At 35.7% G+C, this 21,887-nt stretch overlaps 1 protein-coding gene across 1 annotated transcript in view; it reads right to left on the reverse strand.

The window, feature by feature from the left end:
* The window catches only part of CACNA1D (calcium voltage-gated channel subunit alpha1 D), a 148,733-nt gene that overhangs the window by 11,730 nt on the left and 115,116 nt on the right, over positions 1–21,887 (reverse strand). The window contains exons 39-42 of the mRNA XM_087708217.1: positions 5,089–5,202; positions 4,033–4,412; positions 3,257–3,286; positions 1,251–1,400 (exon numbers count right to left, since the gene is read on the reverse strand). Coding sequence (XP_087564343.1) covers positions 1,251–1,400; positions 3,257–3,286; positions 4,033–4,412; positions 5,089–5,202 — 674 coding nt within the window. The remainder of the gene's footprint in view (positions 1–1,250; positions 1,401–3,256; positions 3,287–4,032; positions 4,413–5,088; positions 5,203–21,887) is intronic.

Here is a 21,887-nt window from a genome sequence, read left to right on the forward strand (position 1 = left end):
GTGGAACCTCTTCTAACAGTTCGGTAGATTTGACGAACCGGTTCTACCGAACTGGTGCGAACTGGTAGGAACCCACCTCTGGTCCGTGCCCTCCCCCTACAGACTGATGCCACAAGAGGGAAGGAAAGGAGCCAGTCTTGGGAGAGCCTTCCCTCCTGCTCCAGAGAGCCCGTGTGGGGAGAGAGGAGGTGGGCTGGTTTGAACACGGGCAGGCGGTTTGTGGCCAGCACCTCCTTTGCTCATTGGGGCAGGCGCAGCAGAGCGCCACTTGCATGGGTGAGGACAGCGCATGGCTGGGCGAGTTTTTATTCCCTCTTTCTCTTCACCCACCCACCTCCTGCTGCTTTTCCTCCCACTCCTCCCCTGTGTTGCCTGGTCACAAGGGCCAAAGAATGATGGTGGGAGATTAAGCAAAGACAAGAGGAAGTCTGGAGGGGTGCTCCCCTTCATTCTTAGCGGCGGGAACTGCTTTATCCCACATCTCCTTCCCTTGCTCAGCTGCTATTGTCGGGGTGCCACCAGGGCAAGCGAGAGAAGGAGAGGGGCCGGAGAAAGAAAGGAAGTGCGCAATATCAGAGGCAACTGGAGGCCTGGATGAACTTCACTTCTTTTCCTTACAAATCTACTCAGAGATAGGTGCTGTCGGGGTTTCAAGTAACACCCCAACAAAAAAAGACACCGAGGCATGAGTTTCTTCAAAATTCCATTTTATTAGATATATCATATTGGCACATCTGTGAATAAAATGGAACTTTGAGGAAACGCAAGCCTCAGAGTCTTCTTTTGTTAGGGGTGTTACTTGGAACCCTGACAACATCTATCTCTGAGTAGATCTGTAAGGAAAAGAAATGAAGTTCCTCCAGGCCTCCAGATGCTATTGGTTTCTTCATGCTGGAGGATAATGGAAATCATTATTCCTTATATCCTCTTAGAAACAGCAGGTCTTTTAAGGGTCCTCCTTTCCCCATCAGGAAGAAAGGAAGTGTCAGGATCTACTCCTGAATCTTTTCAGCCTTCTGCTTTTCTTTCCAAGAAAGGAAGGTAAAGTATGGAACAACCAACCCTATTGAGGGAGTTCTCTCGGGAGTTCCAGCAGTGGTGAGGAGGGAACTGGGGGTGGGGATTAGAGGAGGTGGAACCCACTCAAGGCATTCACAAACTGAATAAGCTATCTGAGATGCTACAGAAGAATCTCATCTCTGATGTACAACAGCTGTTACATTATTTTTTTAAATGAAACTTAAACTTACCAGCTTCCTGACAACATACTGTCTTCTTCATAATACTCATCACCACTAAAATATTCCTGATCATCCAGATAGCAATCATCATTATAATAATCTCTAATTTCATGATCTTCTCGGCAAATTGTTGGTAAATGTCTATCACCCGATTCTGACCTATGGTTAGAAGAGAGAGATATTTTTATTACTTTTTATATAAAAAACACTTACCTAAATCCTCCCCTCCCCATTTTTCCCAAATCAAATTAGCAAGAGCTAAAACAGTAATAAAATAAAAGGATTTAAAAGAACAAAAGTAAGACTGACAAAAATACCAAAAACATACATAGGTTGTCCTTGACTTACAACCACAATTGAGATTAGGATTTCTACTGCTACAATAAGCAAGGCAGTTGTTAAGTGAGTCCTATCCATTTTTATGACATTTTGCAAGGTTATTAAACAAATCACTGCAGCTATTAACTGAATCATGTGTCATTAAGCAAATCCAGCTTCCTCCATTGACTTTGCTTGTCTGGGAAGCTGTCTGGGAAGATCGCAAGTGGTGATCACATGACCCTATGATGCTGCAATTGTTAATACATACCAGTTACCAAGTGGCCGAATTTTGTCATGTGACTGTGACAATGCTGTGACAGTTGTAAGTGTGAGGAATGGTTGCGAGTCATTTTTTTTCAGTCATTGTTATTTCAAATGATCACATAGTAAATGGTTGTAAATTGAGACTACCTGTAGTAAAAGTCAACAGGGCATATAATATAATCATGTAAACTTTACTACACTTCCTGTATACTGAATGCCTTCCTAAAAGAAAGAATTCAGCCACAGATAAGAAACGAACAGAAAGCTTGGCAGGACAAGAAGCAATGGATGAAAACTAATCCAGGAAAGAAGCAACTTAGAACTAAAGAGAAATTTCCTGAGAGTTAGAAAAATTAATCAGTGTAACAACTTGCCTCCAGAAGTTATTGAATGTTCGAACATGGGAAGTTTTTAAGAAGAGACTGGACAATCATTTGTCTGAATGGTTTCCTGCCTGAGCAAGAGGTTGGACTAGAAGACCTCCAAGGTCCTTTCCAATTCTGTTATTCAGTAAAATCAGTTTGCATACCTGGTCTCATCAGGTTGTGGAATTCTACCTGGGACACTCAGGCCATTGAGAAATTGTAGTCTCCTTTTGCCTGTTTATTTATTTGGCCTCACTTCTACTTTTTTCTTTTTTCAAAACACAGTTGTGACGGAGATGGATATTACCCTCAGATTTATAACTTCCTACATGCATTTCTCCAGTGATCGCAAATAAAAGTAACCTATGCTCCAATTTCATTCTATTTCCAATTTCAGTAAATTGGCTGCCTCTTACAGGAGCTGGGGAAATTAAACATAGTGTTGTCATAGGGATACTGATAAATGCAAGGGAAATATAAATCAGTGGTAGAAACAGGAAGTTCTAAGAAAGGTTCTGCATAATTTCTAATAGCATCAACATGCAAAATGGTTTGAAATTCATAGGAAGTTCCTTGTGTTGTGTCAAACCATTTGTCCAACTTGCCTATTCTGCTGAAAAGTGATTCATATAATTTCAGACGTGAATTTTCCAGTCTTATTTAGAGATGCTATCTTGTACCCGATATGGCATTCCTTCCTAACTAAACACATCATAAAATGTAGGTTAAAGTTCAACTCTGGTATTTTGATAAGGTCAGTAGGTAGTCTTGCAATCCTAGTCCTAATATTGTGCATCAGGATACATTCCCAATTACAGCTAAGCCAAGCTGTATATACAGGTTCAGGACTGCACGGAGATTTCCATGTCTACCGCTCAATGTTCATGCTCAGCGTATGGGCCAAATCATATGTTCATATCATATGCTATGTTGGAGGCCATAGCCTTTAGTCTCATGTTTCAGCATCATCTCCAAAGTTGACTGAAAAAGGCATATATGATTTGTTTCAATAAGTTTTATTGAAGCATGAAGTGCTGTTTTCCATATGACCTTATATATACTTACCTAATGTAAGCTTCATAATAACGAGCTCTACTAGAAAAAAAAGAATATGGAGAAAAAAGTATAATGAATTTTAATGAAATGATGAGAAAGTAAATGTTATATTGTACTTATTAATGGCTACATTTGTATTTACCCAAACTTTCCCACAGGATTTAATTCATAAATTATGATGATGATGATGAAAGAAAGCAACAATTTCTCTTAACTGATTTTTGGCTTATCTTCTTTAGACATCTTTCTACTGTAATTATGCAACAATCTATTAATGTTGTTGAATTTATCTCATTGTATTAATCTGACCAATAAAGAGCTAGTTTGGTCTAGGGGCTCAGGCACCAAGCTAGAAACTGGAAGACCAAGTGTTGTAATCCCTCCTTAACCTGAAAGCCATTGGGTGAATTTGGGCCAGTCACTTTACCTCAGGCCAACTCACCTCACAGGGTAATTGTTGAGGTGAAAATAGGAAGAAGGAGAAATTTGGGTATATTTGCTGCCTTGTTATAAAAATAATAAGGTCAGGATCTAAATAAAATAAATAAGTAAATCACATGGCCCAAAGGATGATAGTAGTTGAAAAATGTAAGCCATACCTGGCTTGTAAGCTACAACTTAATCAAGCAGTTCAACAGAGTTATGTTAAAATTAAACTAGACAATGAATAAATTAGACAATCGAATATAACGGTTCAAGGTGTTTAAAAAAAGTAACACGGGGATTGGCATTTTCAACCAAATGTAACATTTTAGTTTACACTATAAAAATATATTGGGATTTACCTCTTTTTGGATGATCGTCTACGTTGTTCACAGTGATCTTTTCTGGAGTATGAATGGCTCCCAGTTTCCATATGATCATGACTTCCAGCACTTGCATGTTTTCTGTTTGCCATCTTGGACATGTTGGCATTATTGAGGTTAGCGTTTGTGGAATTTGGAACTTGCTTCCCTACAGAGTTGTGGTTGTGATGGCTATGATGATTATGGAATAAAGAGTTTCCTGTTGGTGGATGCACATTTTTCTCAGTCGTGTCCACCATACACGAAACCAGTGGCCTTTGCACATGCAGGGGGCGATGGGTAGTATTGATCTGTTGAAATGAATCCCTTGTATCAGTGCTAACATGATTGATATGGTTTCCAAACAGGGCACCATTTCTCTGAAATATAAAAAGTGATAATCAATTAATAACATAAAATTAGTTTGTTTGTCTTCACGTGTATATCCTGTGTGGGTTCACTTGGCATCCTCAGGTCAGATAGTCACATTGCTATAATACCACAATACCCTCTTCTAAACAGTCTTCTGTGTGATACAGGAGCTACCTATGATCACAGAAATTATATCAACTGCAATTGAAAATGGCCAAGAATATTTTGTTAATCTATTCACACAGAGAGATACTACATCATAGAGACATAGATTCACATGCCTACAATTAACAGCTAAGCAAACTGTATTACCCACCTTTCCCCAAAAGTGTTTATAAGCTATATTTTAAACAGCATGGTACTTGTTACGATTTTTTGTTATAATTACATGATAAAGTCATTCCACAACTACAGTGACATAACCAACAATCTTGAGAGTTCTGTGATAACAGAAAGTTATCCTTAATTCCATCTGTCAGTTGTATGGCTCTAGCTAACTATCTATGTGCAGAGATATGGCTGTCAAAAAATAGAAGACCGCCTCAATATTGAGCCTATAATGAAATAGCTTGGAAATGAAGGGAATGTACCAATTGCTTTGTGGGAGGAAATTCTTGCATTTGCCTAGTAAAGGGGAGGAAGTCTATTTTATAAACTGAAGACATCTATCATACAGCCATTTACTTTATATACTTCTTCCTCCTCATGATGATTTTGTTCTGGTTCATCCTCTTGCAAATCACAGGAGATAGCTCGCCGAATTTCAGGTCCAATATCATGAAGTGTTCTAAGCCCAGCCTACATATGTAAAATATAACCAAAGTATATTAGAAATGACAAAACATTTTTCTTTTAGATTACACATTTAATGGGTTTATGCCAAAAGTGTCTTGCAAACAAATGGGGCTGACATGGAACTTAATTGTTTCCATTCCAGTCCAGGAATGCATAAACATTCCCAAATATATATTTCTACTTTTCTGGGTTAAAACTCCTACTTCTAGATTTGTATGCATACCAGAAAAGAAGCAAATCAGATTTTTTTCTAATAAAAAGAGAAGCCTCTTAGATCTAGCATCATATTTTTACTTTAAAAAAAAAGAATAATGCTTCTACAAGTTAGAAAACATGGTCACATTCTGGCTTTATTTCTTCCTCTTTGGGGACAAGGGAGTTTTAAAATCAAAATGGTTGCATTAGCTTTGCACACTTATTATTACTATTGCCATTTGTACAAAAAGAAACATAGTAAGCCTGCAAAGAAATGCTGCTGAAACATATCCTGACTCCAATTTCTAGTGGCATACTTTTATGTTGGATGATTGAATATGGCCCAACCCTGACTGTCTCTGCTTTTAGTAGAGTATAACTAGCCTAGCATGGGATCAGTCATGGGCATTGCATCATGCTAGTAAAATCTAACAACACAAGCCTTACAAGCCAGTATTAAGTTAAACTTTAAAAGAAATTGGAAGGCTTCTCAATTTCAGATTCTAAGAAATAGCATCACCCACATTAATTTGGAATCCTAAGCGGAGTATTTGAGAAAACTATATTGAAGGCAGCAATGGCAAATCATTTCTGTATTGCTACCAGGAAAATTTCCTGGATGCAGTCACCATATGTAAATTTCAGCTTAAGGGAATCCTCACTCTTTTTTTAAACCCACAAATGTATCAGGCTATGCTTATTGTAGTATAGGTTCAGGCATTCCAAAACAAAATGTGAGAATGACAGGGATGCATGTTCTTCTCCATTCTACTCTCACTATCCACATATGTTGTGTGTTAGCAGGTACCATCTACAAGACAAATATAACCCTATTTGATTCTACTTGTTTGCACTATTTCATAGGGTTATCAGAATCTAGGTTTCCAACTAGTTGAAACATCACATATATGCTCGGTAAACACATTTACAGTCCTCATGGAATTCTTTTCTTGTAACAGTTCGTATATACATGTTCATACCTAGTTATCCTGCAAAATAAATTGCTTAGAACTTATGTGATTGCTTAAGAAGTAGATTTCATCCAATTGTTGAATTTTTAGAGGAATTATAAAATATTTCTATAATAAGTCAATAACAGTAAGAAGCAATGATCATAAATATGTTTCTTGCATAATAAAATATGATCAAAATAATCATATAGCAACAGACCATGCTCCTTATTAGAGAGGAAGTTTATAGTTTCATACGTCTGTATATATTTTTACTTGTGTATATACATACATACATACATACATATATATATGTTTGTGTGTGTGTGTGTGTGTGTGTGTGTGTATATATATGTGTGTGTGTGTGTGTGTGTGTGTGTATGTATGTATGTATGTATGTATGTATCATAAAAAGAAAGCTTTCAATTTATTTTGGCACAGAGAGAACTTTCCTTTTTGGACTTTTAAGTTATATAAAAAATAATGATTGGTTGGTTACAAAGGCACCACAACATGAATATCACAACTTTTAATGCCTATAATGGAAAATAAATGTTCTTTCAACTACTCAATAGAATAAAAATATGGAAATCTATTTTTAATCTTTCTTCAGTAAATCCACAAATATGTACATAAATGATTGAGCATGTATATCTCCCATAAACCCATGTTCAAGGACATATTTTAAAGCTAAAATATTTATAGTCTTGTGTTACTTCATCAATTAGTCTTCCTGATTCTTTGATAAACATAATACTACCAACATTAGTCAATTTTATAAGCAAATATGAAAAAAATACCATTCAAAACCTAGCTTTCAAGGGTTCAAAGGAAAAAAGAAAGCTTCAAAAGCCATTTTCAAATAATTGACAAGAAATCATAAAAACATGGATTAAAAACATGTTCCGTTTCCTTGGAGGTGTAGTGAAGTACCTTGCTTATTTTTTCCTATACTTATAGAGCACTATGATTCTACAAGAAGTTCACAACTCACCCAAAATCAACCAGCACACACAAAATTAAAAAAACAACCAAATCAAATCCCATAGTACAGCAAGATAAGCACTACTTTGTTTCTTTCTCCACAATAAAAAAAAATTCCTGTGAAATAGTTTGTTTTCACTAGCTTTCCAAGAGAAAGACCACCATTGGAGGAAGTCTATTTTATAGTGTTTAAAACATTGGCTCTCCCCTATTGGGCATCTATTGGGTAGATAGATGGCATGAAGGAGACATTCCTGAAGATATTTTAGTAGCTAAGTATGTAGGACTTCCTAGATAAAAACTAGCACACTTTGAATTATTCTTAGAAGTCTATTAGTCACCATTGCAGATCCTGAAACATTAATATTATCAGTACAAATTCTCTCATCAGCTAAAATGCAAGGTACTGTATTTTATACCAACCATATCTTTCAAGTAGTGTTCAAAGGTAATATATATGTTACATCTGTCTATTTTAGAGGTATCATGGGTTGTGATACTATTGCTGTGGCCTCTTTTTCCATAAAGTGACTCTGCACCAATAACCAAAATTGGGGAAATATCTACAGGTTCCACCTATTTATCTAGCAATAGATAAAGGGAGAAATTAATGGTTTACAATGAACCATCAAAATATTAGTAACGCTAATCATTTGTTAACAGAATAGAATGAAAATAAATATGGGTAGTACATCCCTGGGATCATATTAACTCTGCCAGGTTTTAGCCAGATATCTTCAGACTTGACTGCTTTTTTTTAAAAAAAAATCCTTGTGATTCTTTTAGGGAAGAGGTAGCCAGGATAAGAAAAATAAATCTCAGTTAGTCTCCAAACTGCCCAGCCAACAATTCAAGTTAAAGCAAATAAAAACATTAGGCTCAGTAAAAAAATTTAGACTGCTTTAATGAATAGTAGAGAAGGGCTGCATTTGCACGAGCTTGAAAACACTTGTTCTGAACCCTTTTCACTGAGTGCACAGCCTTTCTATATAGGTGAGTGCTACTGTGAGTGGATGATGTATGTGTGCACAATAGGAGATGTATTTACATTTCTATAGTCTATATTTCAGCTTCATGCATAACTTCAAAAATGTATCCATCACAGGAGAAGGAGCCAAGGTCGCGACAATATGGTCGTGCGGTCTTGATGCTCTGAGACCGCCGCCAATACTTTTGCCCCTGGGTGGTCCAAACGGATGTAAACCGTCCCAAAGAGATGGTAAACAGGAAGAATATGTCTTGCTGATCTCGGGGATATCACAAAATCCCTGAAAGAAGCAAGAGAAGTTCTTCAAGCCGGTGGCAAAAAATCTAGCCAAGGCTGACAAAGTTGGGGCAGCTCCAAAACGGAAGGATACAGAAAGAGAAAGTGTTTCTAGCTGGTGAGGAACTTTTACTGTTTTAAACAGAGACTGCCTATAAAAACTTAAAAACTAATTTAAATTGAAGAATAGAAGAGTCAAGCGGCGGAATTAAATTTGGAATGGTTTTGGACAGTGATTATCTTACTTTTTAAATGCTATCTTCATGGATGGAATTTATGCAAGCCTTTTGAAATGGATGGATTAAGTTTTCTTCTTCTACCTTCTCTTTATGATTCTCTGTAATCTATAGGCTAAAGTTTTCCTCTTTCATTGCTGTGGGTATTTTTCAAATTCATTTAAAGATTGGACTCTTTTTCTAACTTGAAATACAAAAAAGATACAAAAGGAAACTTTTTAACAGCGTTAAAAAGTGGGATGTTTTTGTTCTTTCACGGATTGTTTTTGACTTGGCACCACAAGATTTTACTGCTTGGCTACAAAGAGTGATAAGAAGGGAAACACACAGATGGCCCTTTGAAGTGGAAACAACATCCTTTGTGAATCTATGCTTTAATCTTATTAACCTTCCAAGCTAGAGCAGCTGTGTTTGTTAGAATGGCACAACTTCAAAAAATTGAAGTCTCAAATTTGCAAAAGATACTTTCAGAAATACAGAAATTATCAAATATATATGAAAGAATAGATGAAAAACTGGATTACCTAGAGCACATAACAATAAAATATGATGAAAAAATTGAGGATATTTATCAAATGCAAGATGGGGTGATTGAAACTCAAAAAACTGAAGTGGAAAATGAATATAAAGAGATTAAACCTGCTGATATTGATGGTAATTGGTTTGTTCCTAAAAATGGAAAGAATGGAATACTGAAAGAGGAAGTAAATGGAGAGGAAATCTATTCCAGAGAGCAGGATATAGAAGAAAAAATTAAAGAATCTATGGACTCAAAGAAAAAAATTCTACTAGCAAAAGTATTGATAACACTGCTGACAATCAAAGATAAGCTGAATAAGGAAACAGAAAGAGGGCATCAAGATTATATGAGAGATCTTACAAGCAAGGAGTTGCTAAGAGAAGTCCATACAAAGCTGATCAAGAAGATGATTAGAGGATTGGCACTACAAATGGCAGAAGATATGAGATTGTTTTGTTATTGGAGAGATACAGGTTGATAGATGGAAGAATATAACTTAAAACTAGTTAAACTTAGTGAAATTTACTGATAGTAGTTAAATAAATAATTGATAATGATAATAATGTATACAATGTGTAGTGTTATGATAAGTAATAATTGGGTATGAATATTGAATGGTACCCATGTAAGGAGGATTAGCAATCCCTTTGGATTATACATAAAGGATAACAACAACAACAACAACAACAACAAAAGTCTACTGAAGGCCCAACAGACGAAACAAGAATACAGAAAAGATGTGATAAAATCAAGAATGGAACAAAGCACTACATGGCTAATTACTGGAAAAAATAAAAGATAAAGTGGACAGTGAACAAACTTGATTATGGTTAACAACAGGTACATTAAAGAAAGAAACAGAGTCACTAATCTTGGCTGCGCAAGAACAAGCTATCCGCCCAAATGCCATTAAGGCCAAAATCGAAAAATCCTCTGATGATGCCAAATGCAGACTTTCCAAAGAAGCTGTTGATCACATATTCAGCTGCTGTAAAAAAATCGCGCAGACTGATTATAAATTGTGACACAATTCAGTAGCACAAATGATCCATTGGAATTTGTGCAAAAATTATAATATTAAAACAGCAACAAACTGGTGGGACCATCAGCCTGAAAAAGTCACCGAAAATCAGATGGTCAAGATCTTGTGGGATTTCCGTATACAAACCGACAAAATACTGGCGCATAATACACCAGACATCACACTGGTTGAGAAAAATAAGGTCACAATCATAGACATTGCAATACCAGGGGATAGCAGGGTCGCCGAGAAGGAACATGAAAAAATCGCAAAATACCAGGACTTAAAAATCGAAATTCAATGACTATGGCACAAACCAGCAGTGGTAATTCCAGTGGTAATTGGCACACTGGGTGCTATTCCAAAAGCACTGGAATTACATTTAAAACATTAAAAATTGACAAAATCACCATCAGTCAAATGCAAAAAGCTGCACTGCTTGGATCTGCACGCATATTATGAAAATACGTTACGATGTCCTAGGCCTCTGGGTGAGCCTGACTAGTAACCAATGCCAAATCTGGTGAAACAACTGGCCGCTGTGATACAAGTGTATAGTAATAATTTAGAAACATTAATGTTTTGATTATTAGGGGGGAAATGTTATGATACAGGATGTAGTCAAATAAAAGGAGGGATAAGAATAACAATGCATAAATAGATATGGGTATAACATAAGAAACCTGGATGTAAACTTTAAACAGTGATTTGGAAAGAAGGATTAGAAAACTTTGTTATTAAATATTATGGATGTTTAGCTAGAACAGGACATAAGGATTTAGTGTTAGTGGAGGATTTTAGAAATAGTAACTGAAAGGCCAGTATATGGTTATGTATTTAACTTTGGTATATTTTATGATGAAGGACGTTTAAACAATTATAGTCAAATGAAAATGGAGATATAATGATGGTGACATGTATAAATATTTGAGTTAAAATACTTAAGTTAATATGAACTATGTTTGTTGACTGTGGAAGAGATGCATGAAAGGTTTTTTTTTGTAACCAACTGATACACTTTCTATAGCATGTAAAGAAGGATGATGTATTTGTTTTAAATTAAAAATTAAAAAAAATATTATTAAAAAATATATCCACCACTTCAAGTTTTACTCTGATTCAACTCTCCCCAGTATCATATATGGGATTGGGCCTTCAATTCCAAAATCCTTTACAGTATATGTCATCTTATGAAGGGGGCAGGGAACATTGGAAGTAAAGAAATAAACCAATTCTAAAGTAAGAATCAATGGTTGGGGGAAAACAATCCAAGCTAAATGAATTGCAGATTATGCTTCCAAAGCAGAAGCATTTTCAACTTTCACAGACTTCATCTTAATTTGATAGCCTAATTACTTTATCAGATCAAGACAATGTCTTTCCAGTAGGTGGTTTTGTAACACACAAGATTATAACTTAAAAGTGACATGATAATTTACTGCAGCTGTTCTTTGGAAACATGCTAATACCAACTATTTACAATGACATTAATCATTAATACACCCACATTCCCACACTATAACTTTTGAAAATGCAAATATTGGTTTTCTTTTGAAAAAAATAAAATACCCCAATAAATAAAACATTTGTTCTTTTAAATTTCCAGAGAACTAAATAGCTTTCATAGATAAAATGCATTTCATTATTAACAAGTGCCATGTTTATGTGATATATTAGTAATAAGAAACCATATTCGCACATACAGCAAGAATGACAAGAATTATATTTAAATCCTAATGCAAACAAAGTTCTTAGAATAATAAAATCTAAATGTAAGATGTCTGAAATCAGGTTTAATTACTGCTAACTCATTTCTTCCTCTTTCCGTATAAACTGTTAGATCTATATAGGCGATACTTGTTAATGCAGTTATTGTAAAACCTAATAAACTCACATACTATATCTCTTATGTAGAAATATAGATGACTGAACTGCTACAATAAATTCTAAACTATATTAAGGATCTATAATGGAAATTGTAGTTAATGAATAACAATGAAATTTGAGCTGTCAGATGTTATGACTCAGCTCAAACAATAATCACAGGGGAAATGCAACTTTCATGATGCAAATAATAAAGTTCACCAAAACATTAATAATCAATAACTAGAGGAAACACACCTAATACCTAATCCCATCAGTGAATATTCAACATTCTTCCACCCTTTCATTAAAATAAATGCTGCTTGGTTGACTTTAAAAAATTACTATTCTTTGTAAATTTTCTGAAAACAAAGTAGAAACCAATCAACCAATCGCTGCTATAAGACCTTACAGCGAACACAAATACCTTAAATAAGAGAAAACTATCCTAATACTTTAGATTTCACTTACCTGGTTTGGTTTATACCATTGAAAAGTTTCTTTACACAGAATCACTAATAATAAAATACTGCATAATGCAGCATTATACCAGTTAAGACACCCACAATTCCGGACCACACACAATCAAAATATTAAAACATGGGGCACCTACACTGTAGCAATGGATATAAGAGACGTAATAGTCAAGTCCAAAATCCACTGTAGCATTAGAATTCACAGAGTCCATCCTATCTCAGTGCCTAGAAGCTGTGTTCCCTTCACATTCCTTACACAAAGAGGTCTGCGTTCTATTATTAAATCCTGTTCAGCTGAGCTTGATGTGAGCCCAGTATGAACATTGCAGGCCAATGAAGTAAAAGCACAATGACGTACAACCCCCATTTGCATTTGATAACCATTGAAAACCTTTTTGGAATGTCATCATTATATGTTACTACTCTTATGGTAGCTAATTGAGGGTTATAAGTACTGCACAAAAATAGCAAAAGAGAATTCTACTTGGTATTATACAAATTGCAATGCCGTTATCTTTTACTTTACTCTGCAATCAGCCAGGTGTATTGATTTGTGTGTAATTTCTATGGCACAGTCTATTAATGGACACGTGTCATAAGCACTGGCCATTCATGTATCCACTACTAAACACTATTTTTGAAAGTCTATTATGAATGTTTATTGAAAATATTCTTCCCAACTCAAACATTGGACCACAATTTCCTTTTACCCAGGAAATGGCCTAATTGATTGGGATTGACAGGAACAACATGGTCAGTAGCTACCAGGTTACAAAAACAAACAAATTTATCATTAAATTAAAGCAAAAGATTAAATCAAACTACTTAGTTACAGGAAATTAATTTTGATGCGAAATTTTGGGTATTGTCACAAAACAGCTTCATGGAAGACACATAACTCCCAATTAGGAAAACATACTGGTGAGACCTATTGTCTCTCTTTCAAATGATATTTCTTTTTTAAAAAGTTTTTTAATTTTTAATTTAAAACAAATACATCATCCTTCTTTACATGCTATAGAAAGTGTATCAGTTGGTTACAAAAAGACTTTCATGCATCTCTTCCACAGTCAACAAACATAAATCATATTAACTTAAGTAGTTTAACTCAAATATTTATACATGTCACCATCATTATATCTCCATTTTCATTTGACTATAATTGTTTAAGCATCCTTCATCATAAAATATACCAAAATTTAACACATAGCCACATACTGGCCTTTCAATTACTATTTCTAAAATCTACCACTAACACTAAATCCTTATGTCCTATGGCTAAACATCCATAATATTTAATAACAAAGTTTTCTAATCCTCCTTTCCAAATCACTGTTTAAAGTTTACATCCAGTTTCCTTATGATATACCCATATCTATATATACGTTGTTATTCTTATACTTCCTTTATTTGATTATATCCTGTATCATAACATTTTCCCCCTAATAATCAAAACTTTAATTGTATCTAACTTAGTTCATTATTTATTGTTGTTGTTGTTGTTGTTATTATACAATTGTATCACAGCGGCCAGTTGTTTCGCTGGATTTGGCATTGGTTACTAGTCGGGCCCCACCCAGGGGCCTACGACGTCGTAACGTATTTTCGTAATATGCGTGCAGATCCAAGCAGTGCGGCTTTTTGCATTTGACTGATGGTGATTTTGTCAATTTTTAACTGTTTTAAATGTAATTCCAGTGCTTTTGGAACAGTGCTTATTATTATTGTTGTTGTTGTTGTACAATTGTATCACAGCGGCCAGTTGTTTTGCCGGATTTGGCATTGGTTACTAGTCGGGCCCCACCCAGGGGCCTAGGACGTCATAACGTATTTTCGTAATATGCGTGCAGATCCAAGCAGTGCAGCTTTTTGCATTTGACTGATGGTGATTTTGTCAATTTTTAACTGTTTTAAATGTAATTCCAGTGCTTTTGGAATAGCACCCAGTGTGCCAATTACCACTGGAATTACCACTGCTGGTTTGTGCCATAGTCGTTGAATTTCGATTTTTAAATCCTGGTATTTTGCGATTTTTTCATGTTCCTTCTCGGCGACCCTGCTATCACCTGGTGTTGCGATGTCTATGATTGTGACCTTATTTTTCTCAACCAGTGTGATGTCTGGTGTATTATGCGCCAGTATTTTGTCGGTTTGTATACGGAAATCCCACAAGATCTTGACCATCTGATTTTCGGTGACTTTTTCAGGCTGATGTTCCCACCAGTTTTTTGCTGTTTTGATATTATAATTTTTGCACAAATTCCAATGGATCATTTGTGCTACTGAATTGTGCCGCAATTTATAATCAGTCTGCGCGATTTTTTTACAGCAGCTGAGTATGTGATCAACAGTTTCATCAGCTTCTTTGCAAAGTCTGCATTTGGCATCATCAGAGGATTTTTCGATTTTGGCCTTAATGGCATTTGTGCGGATAGCTTGTTCTTGCGCAGCCAGGATTAGTGACTCTGTTTCTTTCTTTAATGTACCTGTTGTTAACCATAACCAAGTTTGTTCACTGTCCACTTTATCTTTTATTTTTTCCAGAAATTGGCCATGCAGTGCTTTGTTCTGCCAACTCTCCATTCTTGATTTTATCACATCTTTTCTGTATTCTTGTTTCGTCTGTTGGGCCTTCAGTAGATTTTTGTTCTTTACTTCGATTAATAGATGTTCTTGATTTTCTTTTAAATAATCAGCCAGTGCATGTTTTTCTTCTTCAACTGTTTGCTTCACTTGTAATAATCCTCTGCCACCTGATTTTCGGGGCAGATATAGTCTATCAGTATCACCACGTGGATGTAAACTGTAGTGCATTGTCATTAGTTTCCTGGTTTTTCGGTCCAAAAGGTCCAAATCAGCTTGTGTCCAGTTAACTATACCAGCTGTGTATCTTATAACTGGTATTGCCCAGGTATTTATGGCCTTGATTGTATTTCCACCATTCAATTTAGATTTTAAAATTTTCCTAACTCTGTTGGTGTACTCTCGCCTGACAATAGTTTTTACTTCTCCATGCTTGATGTTATCCAACTGCAGAATGCCTAAGTATTTGTAGGCTTCATTTTCTTTGCATTTAATTAATTGGCCATTGGGCATTTCAATTCCCTCACATGCAGTGATTTTGCCCCTTTTTATGGATACAGTGGCACATTTTTTCATGCCAAACTGCATTGAAATATCGGTGCTGAATACTCGGACTGTGTTTGTCAATGATTGGATTTCTATTTCTGACTTTCCATAGAGTTTCAAATCATCCATATATAGTAAATGTGAAATTTTTTCAGCTTCTTTGGCTGTTTGGTAGCCTAATTTCATTTTTTTTTAAGATTACTGATAGTGGGATCATTGCGATGATGAAGAGAAGAGGTGAAAGTGAATCACCCTGGAAAATTCCTCGCTTGATATTAACCATTCCGTAGATCTCATTCCCCACTGCCAACTCAGTTCTCCATTGTTTCATTGCCTTTTCAGTAAAGGATGTAATATTTTTGCTAATGCCAGTTGTTTCTAAGCATTTTATGATCCAACTATTATTATTTATTAATTATTATTATTATTATTATTATTATTATTATTATTATTATTATCCTTTATGTATAATCCAAAGAGATTGCTAATCTTCCTTACATGGGTGTCATTCAATATTCATATCCAATTATACTCATCATAACACTACACATTGTATACATTCGTAACATTATCAGTTATTTATTTAAGCTACATCTATTATCAATAAATTTCACTAAGTTTAACTATTTTTAAATTATATTCTTCCATCTATCAACCTGTATCTTTTCAATAGCAAAACAGTCTCATATCTTCTGCCATTTGTAGTGCCAGTCCTCTAATCATCTTCTTGATCAGCTTTGTATAGACTTATCTTAGCAACTCCTTGCTTGTAAGATCTCTCATATAATCTTCATGCCCTCTTTCTGTTTCCTTATTTAGCTTATCTTTGATTGTCAGCAGTGTTTTCAATGCTTTTGCTATAGAATTTCTCTCTTTAAATCCATAGATTCTTTAGTTTTTTCATCTTCTGTATCTTGCCCTCTGGAATAGATTTCCTCTCCATTTAATTCCTTTTTCAGTATTCCATTCTTTCCATTTTTAGGAACAAACCAATTACCATAAATATTTAATCTCTTTATATTCATTTTCCACTTCAATTTTTTGAGTTTCAATCACCCCATTTTGCATTTGATAGACATCCTCAATTTTTTCATCATATTTTATTGTTACGTGCTCTAAGTATTCCAGTTTTTTCTCTATTCTTTCATATATATATGATAATTTCTGTATTTCTGAAAGCATCTTTTGCAAATTTGAGACTTCTATTTTCTTTTGAAATTATGCAATTCTAACAAACACAGTTGCTCTAGCTCGGAAGGTTAATAAAATTAAAGCATAGATTCACAAAAAACATTATTTCCACTTTTCTCTGATTAGAAATATACTTCAAAGGGACATCTGTGTGCCTCCTTCTTATCACTCTCTGTAGCCAAGCAATAAAACCTTGTAGTGCTAAGTCAAAACAACCCATAGAGAGAAAAGTGTTCCATTTTCAATACACAAAACTCCAATCAACAAATCCTCCCAGCTTCCGAGCAGCAGTAACAGTGTTGAAAATCTAGTTTCCTTTTGTATCTTTTTTGTATTTCAAGTTAGAAAAGAGTCCAATCTTTAAATGAATTAGAAAAATACCCACAGCAATGAGAGGGGAAAACTTTAGTCCATAGGTTACAGAGAACAATAAAAGAAAAAGTAGAAGAAAACTTCTTCCATCCATTTCAAAAGGCTTGCATATATTCCATCCATGAATATAGCATTTAAAAAGTAAGATAACCACTGTCCAAAATCATTCCAAATTTAATTCCGCTGCTTGATTCTTCTATTCTCCAATTTAGATTAATTTTAAGTTTTTATAGGCAGTCTCTTTTTAAAACAGTAAAAGTTCCTCATCAGCTGGAAACACTTTCTCTTTCCATATCCTTCCGTTTTGGAGCCACCCCAACTTTGTCAGCCTGGGCTGGATTTTTGTTGCCAGCTTGAAGAACTTATCTCGCTTCTTTCAGGGATTTTGCAATATCCCTGAGATCAGCAAGATGTATCCTTCCTGTTTACCGTCTCTTCAGGACGGTTTAGGTCCATTTGGACCACCCAGTGGCAAAAGTATTGGCTGTGGTCTCAGAGCATTGAGACCACAAATACATCTCGTCACGACGTTGGCTCCTCCTCTCAAATGATATTTCTTATCTCCAATTTATCATTGCCCTTTCCTAAACAATACTTCCAAGCAACATCCTTGACTTTGAAAAGTCAAGTGGGGTTACTTAGTAAGGCTTGAGATGTTGCTTCCAACTTTCATTTGGGCACAGATTAATAGTTTTCAATTTAATGCACCTCCTGTGTTCTTTAGATTACAGGTTTTTATAAATCAGTGGTTTGGAGGGGATCTTGAATAACATATCAAAGATCCTATCAATGTTATTCTTACATTAATTTCTTCTGTATTTCTTTTCCTGGCTTCTGTTGAAATGCAGTGATATTGTAAGATGAGTTTTTTCAAAAATACAAAAATACATTTTTTCACACTACATACTGTTACAGATCATGAGCATATTGAAGGAAATGCATTACATAAATCATAATCATTCAATAACACCTTCCTGTATTTCTGGGAATTTCCCCAATTTCTCACAGTGCTTTCTTGAGAAAATCTACTTCCTACTAGATTAGATCTTTCTGTCTCTAGATCTGATGTTTCTCTTTTCACAGCGGTTGTATTTCAGATATTTATTTAGTAAATTGTTCCTATTCTTCAGAACATAGTGCGTTTATAATAATGGACACTTTTAAGATTAATTTCTGAATCCATTGTTTAAAAATATCTTCCATCACATCTTATGATAAGGTATTTTGCTCTATTTTATGTGAATAAGTTATATGCAAATGTTTTTCTCCTTTAATTGTAATTTTTAGTTTCTTCTAGCACCCTCTAATGTCCAACATTAAAATTCCCATCTTATCATGTTTTTTTTTAAAAAAAATTCAAAACAACAGCATTTTCCCTTGGGAAAAATTCTTATAATTTCAAAAACTTGTTTGAATCCATCTGGACTCTTAGTCCATTTATAAATTACCAAAATCATGTTTTAATTACCCTTTTGTTGTTTATTCCAAAAAGACATTTTAAAAAAATCTTAAGCTTACCTTTAAAACTTATTTCAATGATTAAAAGAAATTCACCCGGTGCATATTATAGCTTGTCAATCAACATGTTCTAAATAATTGAAAAGCAGTTAAAAACCAATTTCCAAAAGTGAAATGAGACTCAGCAGAATTTGTTTCCATAAGGCTACAATGTGGGTATGAGCTTAATAGAAATCCCTTGACAACACAGTTGCTGAGCTCATGAGCTGACTGCAGAAACCTCCATTCCTGCAGTTTACTCATGAGAAACAGCTATCCAGATGCTGGTCAATCTCATCACAAGGCTGTCTCCATGTCTTTGGAGACATCTGCTTCATCATGAATCCTCCCTAGATGTTTGGCTTCAAGGGATTTCTGCTGAACTGAATCCACTCAAGGGTTTCTAATTTTTTTCAGTCTGGCGTTAAAGCTTTCCTTCCACCTCAGAAATGGAAGTTAGCTGGTAAATTTTAATGGTGTTTTTTTTTAAAAAAAATCAGGAGTGGATGATGATGTCATTTGTATAGGATGTTGTTGTTTCTGATAAACCTGAATTGACTTTTGCTGATTTAAGAAGGAGTTATGAAACTTTAAAGATTTTACTGTAGAGAATCGGGTCAGATGGAGGGTTCTTTAGGACAGGGGTGTCAAACTCAAGGCCCGTAGTTCAGATCCGGCTTAAATCTGCCCTGCAGGACCGCCCTGGAAAAAGCAAAGGACTGGCCCGCATTGCCTTTGCCAGCAAAAACGGAGCTTGGAAAGGCCAAATGCAGTCCTCCCAGGCTCCATTTTCAGCTGTCATGGCCTCTTGCGGCCCTCTGTCAGCGAAAATAGAGCTTGCGTGTGGCCCTTTCAAGCTCTGTTTTCATTGGCAGAGGGCTGCAGCAGGCTGTCACAGTAGAAAACGAGTGATGTTCAGCTGACCATGCCCACCCCAGCCACACCCACCTACAGCCAGATGTCAAACACAACCCTGATGTGGCCCTCAATGAAATCGAGTTTGAAACCCCAGCTTTAGGAGGTGGTTGCAGGAAGGAGTTTTCTTTTTGTTTCTTTTTTACTCTGCACTTTTCTCCTTTCCTTTTTTCCTTTTTAGCATATTTTTACTCTATAGTATATTAACTTTATTTGTATAATATGATCTTCAATAATATTACTACCAAAAAAGGGGGAAATTAGCTAGTTTTCTACATGGAGAGCAGTGAATTATATAATCCATATATAAGTCTTTACAGCAGAAAAATCACATTCAATACTGAAAAGTATAAACAGGAGGGTCTTTCCCACAATATGCAGGAATGTTTATATAGAACAAGCTTTGGATTAAAAAGTAATTTCAACTTTTTCCAAGTTCATGTAATTGCTTTCCCATTCCTGCATATATTTAGAACCACAATCCTAAAAAAAGATGTCGCTACTTTAATGAGGTCTTTGAAGACATTGCCACATGTGTGAAACATAGTTTTGAAGGACATGCCCTAACCCTAATCCAGACCAACAATAGGTTGGAATAGGGTTCAATCAACAATGTAGTTCTAACCATCTAAATATGCCAAGAGATGCTAATGCTACTGAGTGGCAGGAAAAGTTCTCTTTTTCCAAAGTGTCCTCTGAGGTTTTGCTCTTTTTTTTGTACAATGAAATATTTATAATTGTAAATATGCATATAATTAATTCAATGCATGTGTGTAGAATATCCCCCCAAATGAATCCCTATAGGCCAATCACAATATTTTTTATCTTTTCAGAGAAAACGTTACTGTACTTAAGAATATTTGAAGATCATGCATCGGAAAGTAAATTAGTATATGGGTGTAGTATCTTTCACAGTATCTGTTGGGCAGAGTGGGGCTTCAGGATTTAATGATGGTGACCTAGACGAGATGATCTGTGGTTGGTATCTTTAGAGGCAAAATACTGTTTTGTAGATCGCAAACAACTGAGCAAGGACTGATGGGGGGAGGGGGCTTCTGCCATTATATTCAGGTGTCTTGATTTTGATTGGTCTTTAGTCAAGTTATTTCAAATTGGTGCAGGTTGGTAAGGTCCTGGTTTTTTGTTCCTGATTCTGCTTGGTTGTTTTGATGGTGGTTCCTAATTTGTCTAGCATGAGCAAGGTATTTCTACAAAGATGCTTTAAGAGGCTGGATTGAGTTCAGGTCCAAGTCTGCAGGCCTGAATAGCTGTGGGTTAGGGGATCTCCCAGAATTAGGGACTAACCATCTTTGGCTCTGAAATGGGTAGTCCTTGCCCAGGCAAAGTTAGTATGCAAATTGGCATTTCTCTAAACTCTAGTTGCCTGCTCAATGAGCAGGTGAAAGCCATAGCATAGGAGGACATTTGCACAACTTAATCTTCCACACAATTGTGTCCCTGGGTAGACTGGAAGGTTCATTCATTCATGCTTTGGCCATTTCTCATTTGGACTGTTGCAATATGCACTACATTGGCTGCCTTAAAGACTACTCAAAAGTTGCAGATAGCTCAGAAGGTAGTTTTGGAGTGCCTAATTCATCCATGCAACCAGAGGTAGGTTGCCAATTTTTTTACTACCAGTTCGGGTGCACTCGCGCGACCCGGGTAGGTGGCCGGAGATTCCCGCCACCACTACTACCAGTTCATCCAATCCAGGCCAAACTGGGAGCAACCCACCTCTGCTGTAACTTCTGTATTCTGCTGCATTAGATTTAAGGGCTGGAAAGAACCCTAACAGTTGCTTAGTCTTATGCCCTACCCAATGCTGTAATCCATACAATAGTACCTTGAAAGTTGATCATTCAGCATCTTAGCACCACTAGCAAAGGAATATTTGCCACTCATTGAAGCAGTCTGTTTAACTATTCCACTCCTCTTATCATTAGGACATTTTTCTTGATGTCTATTGCAACATCTAATTTTTTGTAATTGAAATACATTTCTTTTCCCATCTTCTGAAAAACAAAACAATTCTGCTACATTCTCTGCAGACAGTCCTTCAGATACTTGAATAC

Source organism: Thamnophis sirtalis, unplaced genomic scaffold, assembly GCF_051295495.1.
Source record: "Thamnophis sirtalis isolate CommonGarterSnake01/CBP01778 unplaced genomic scaffold, rThaSir2_p1.2 scaffold_3, whole genome shotgun sequence".
Classification (NCBI taxonomy): Eukaryota; Metazoa; Chordata; class Lepidosauria; order Squamata; family Natricidae; genus Thamnophis; species Thamnophis sirtalis.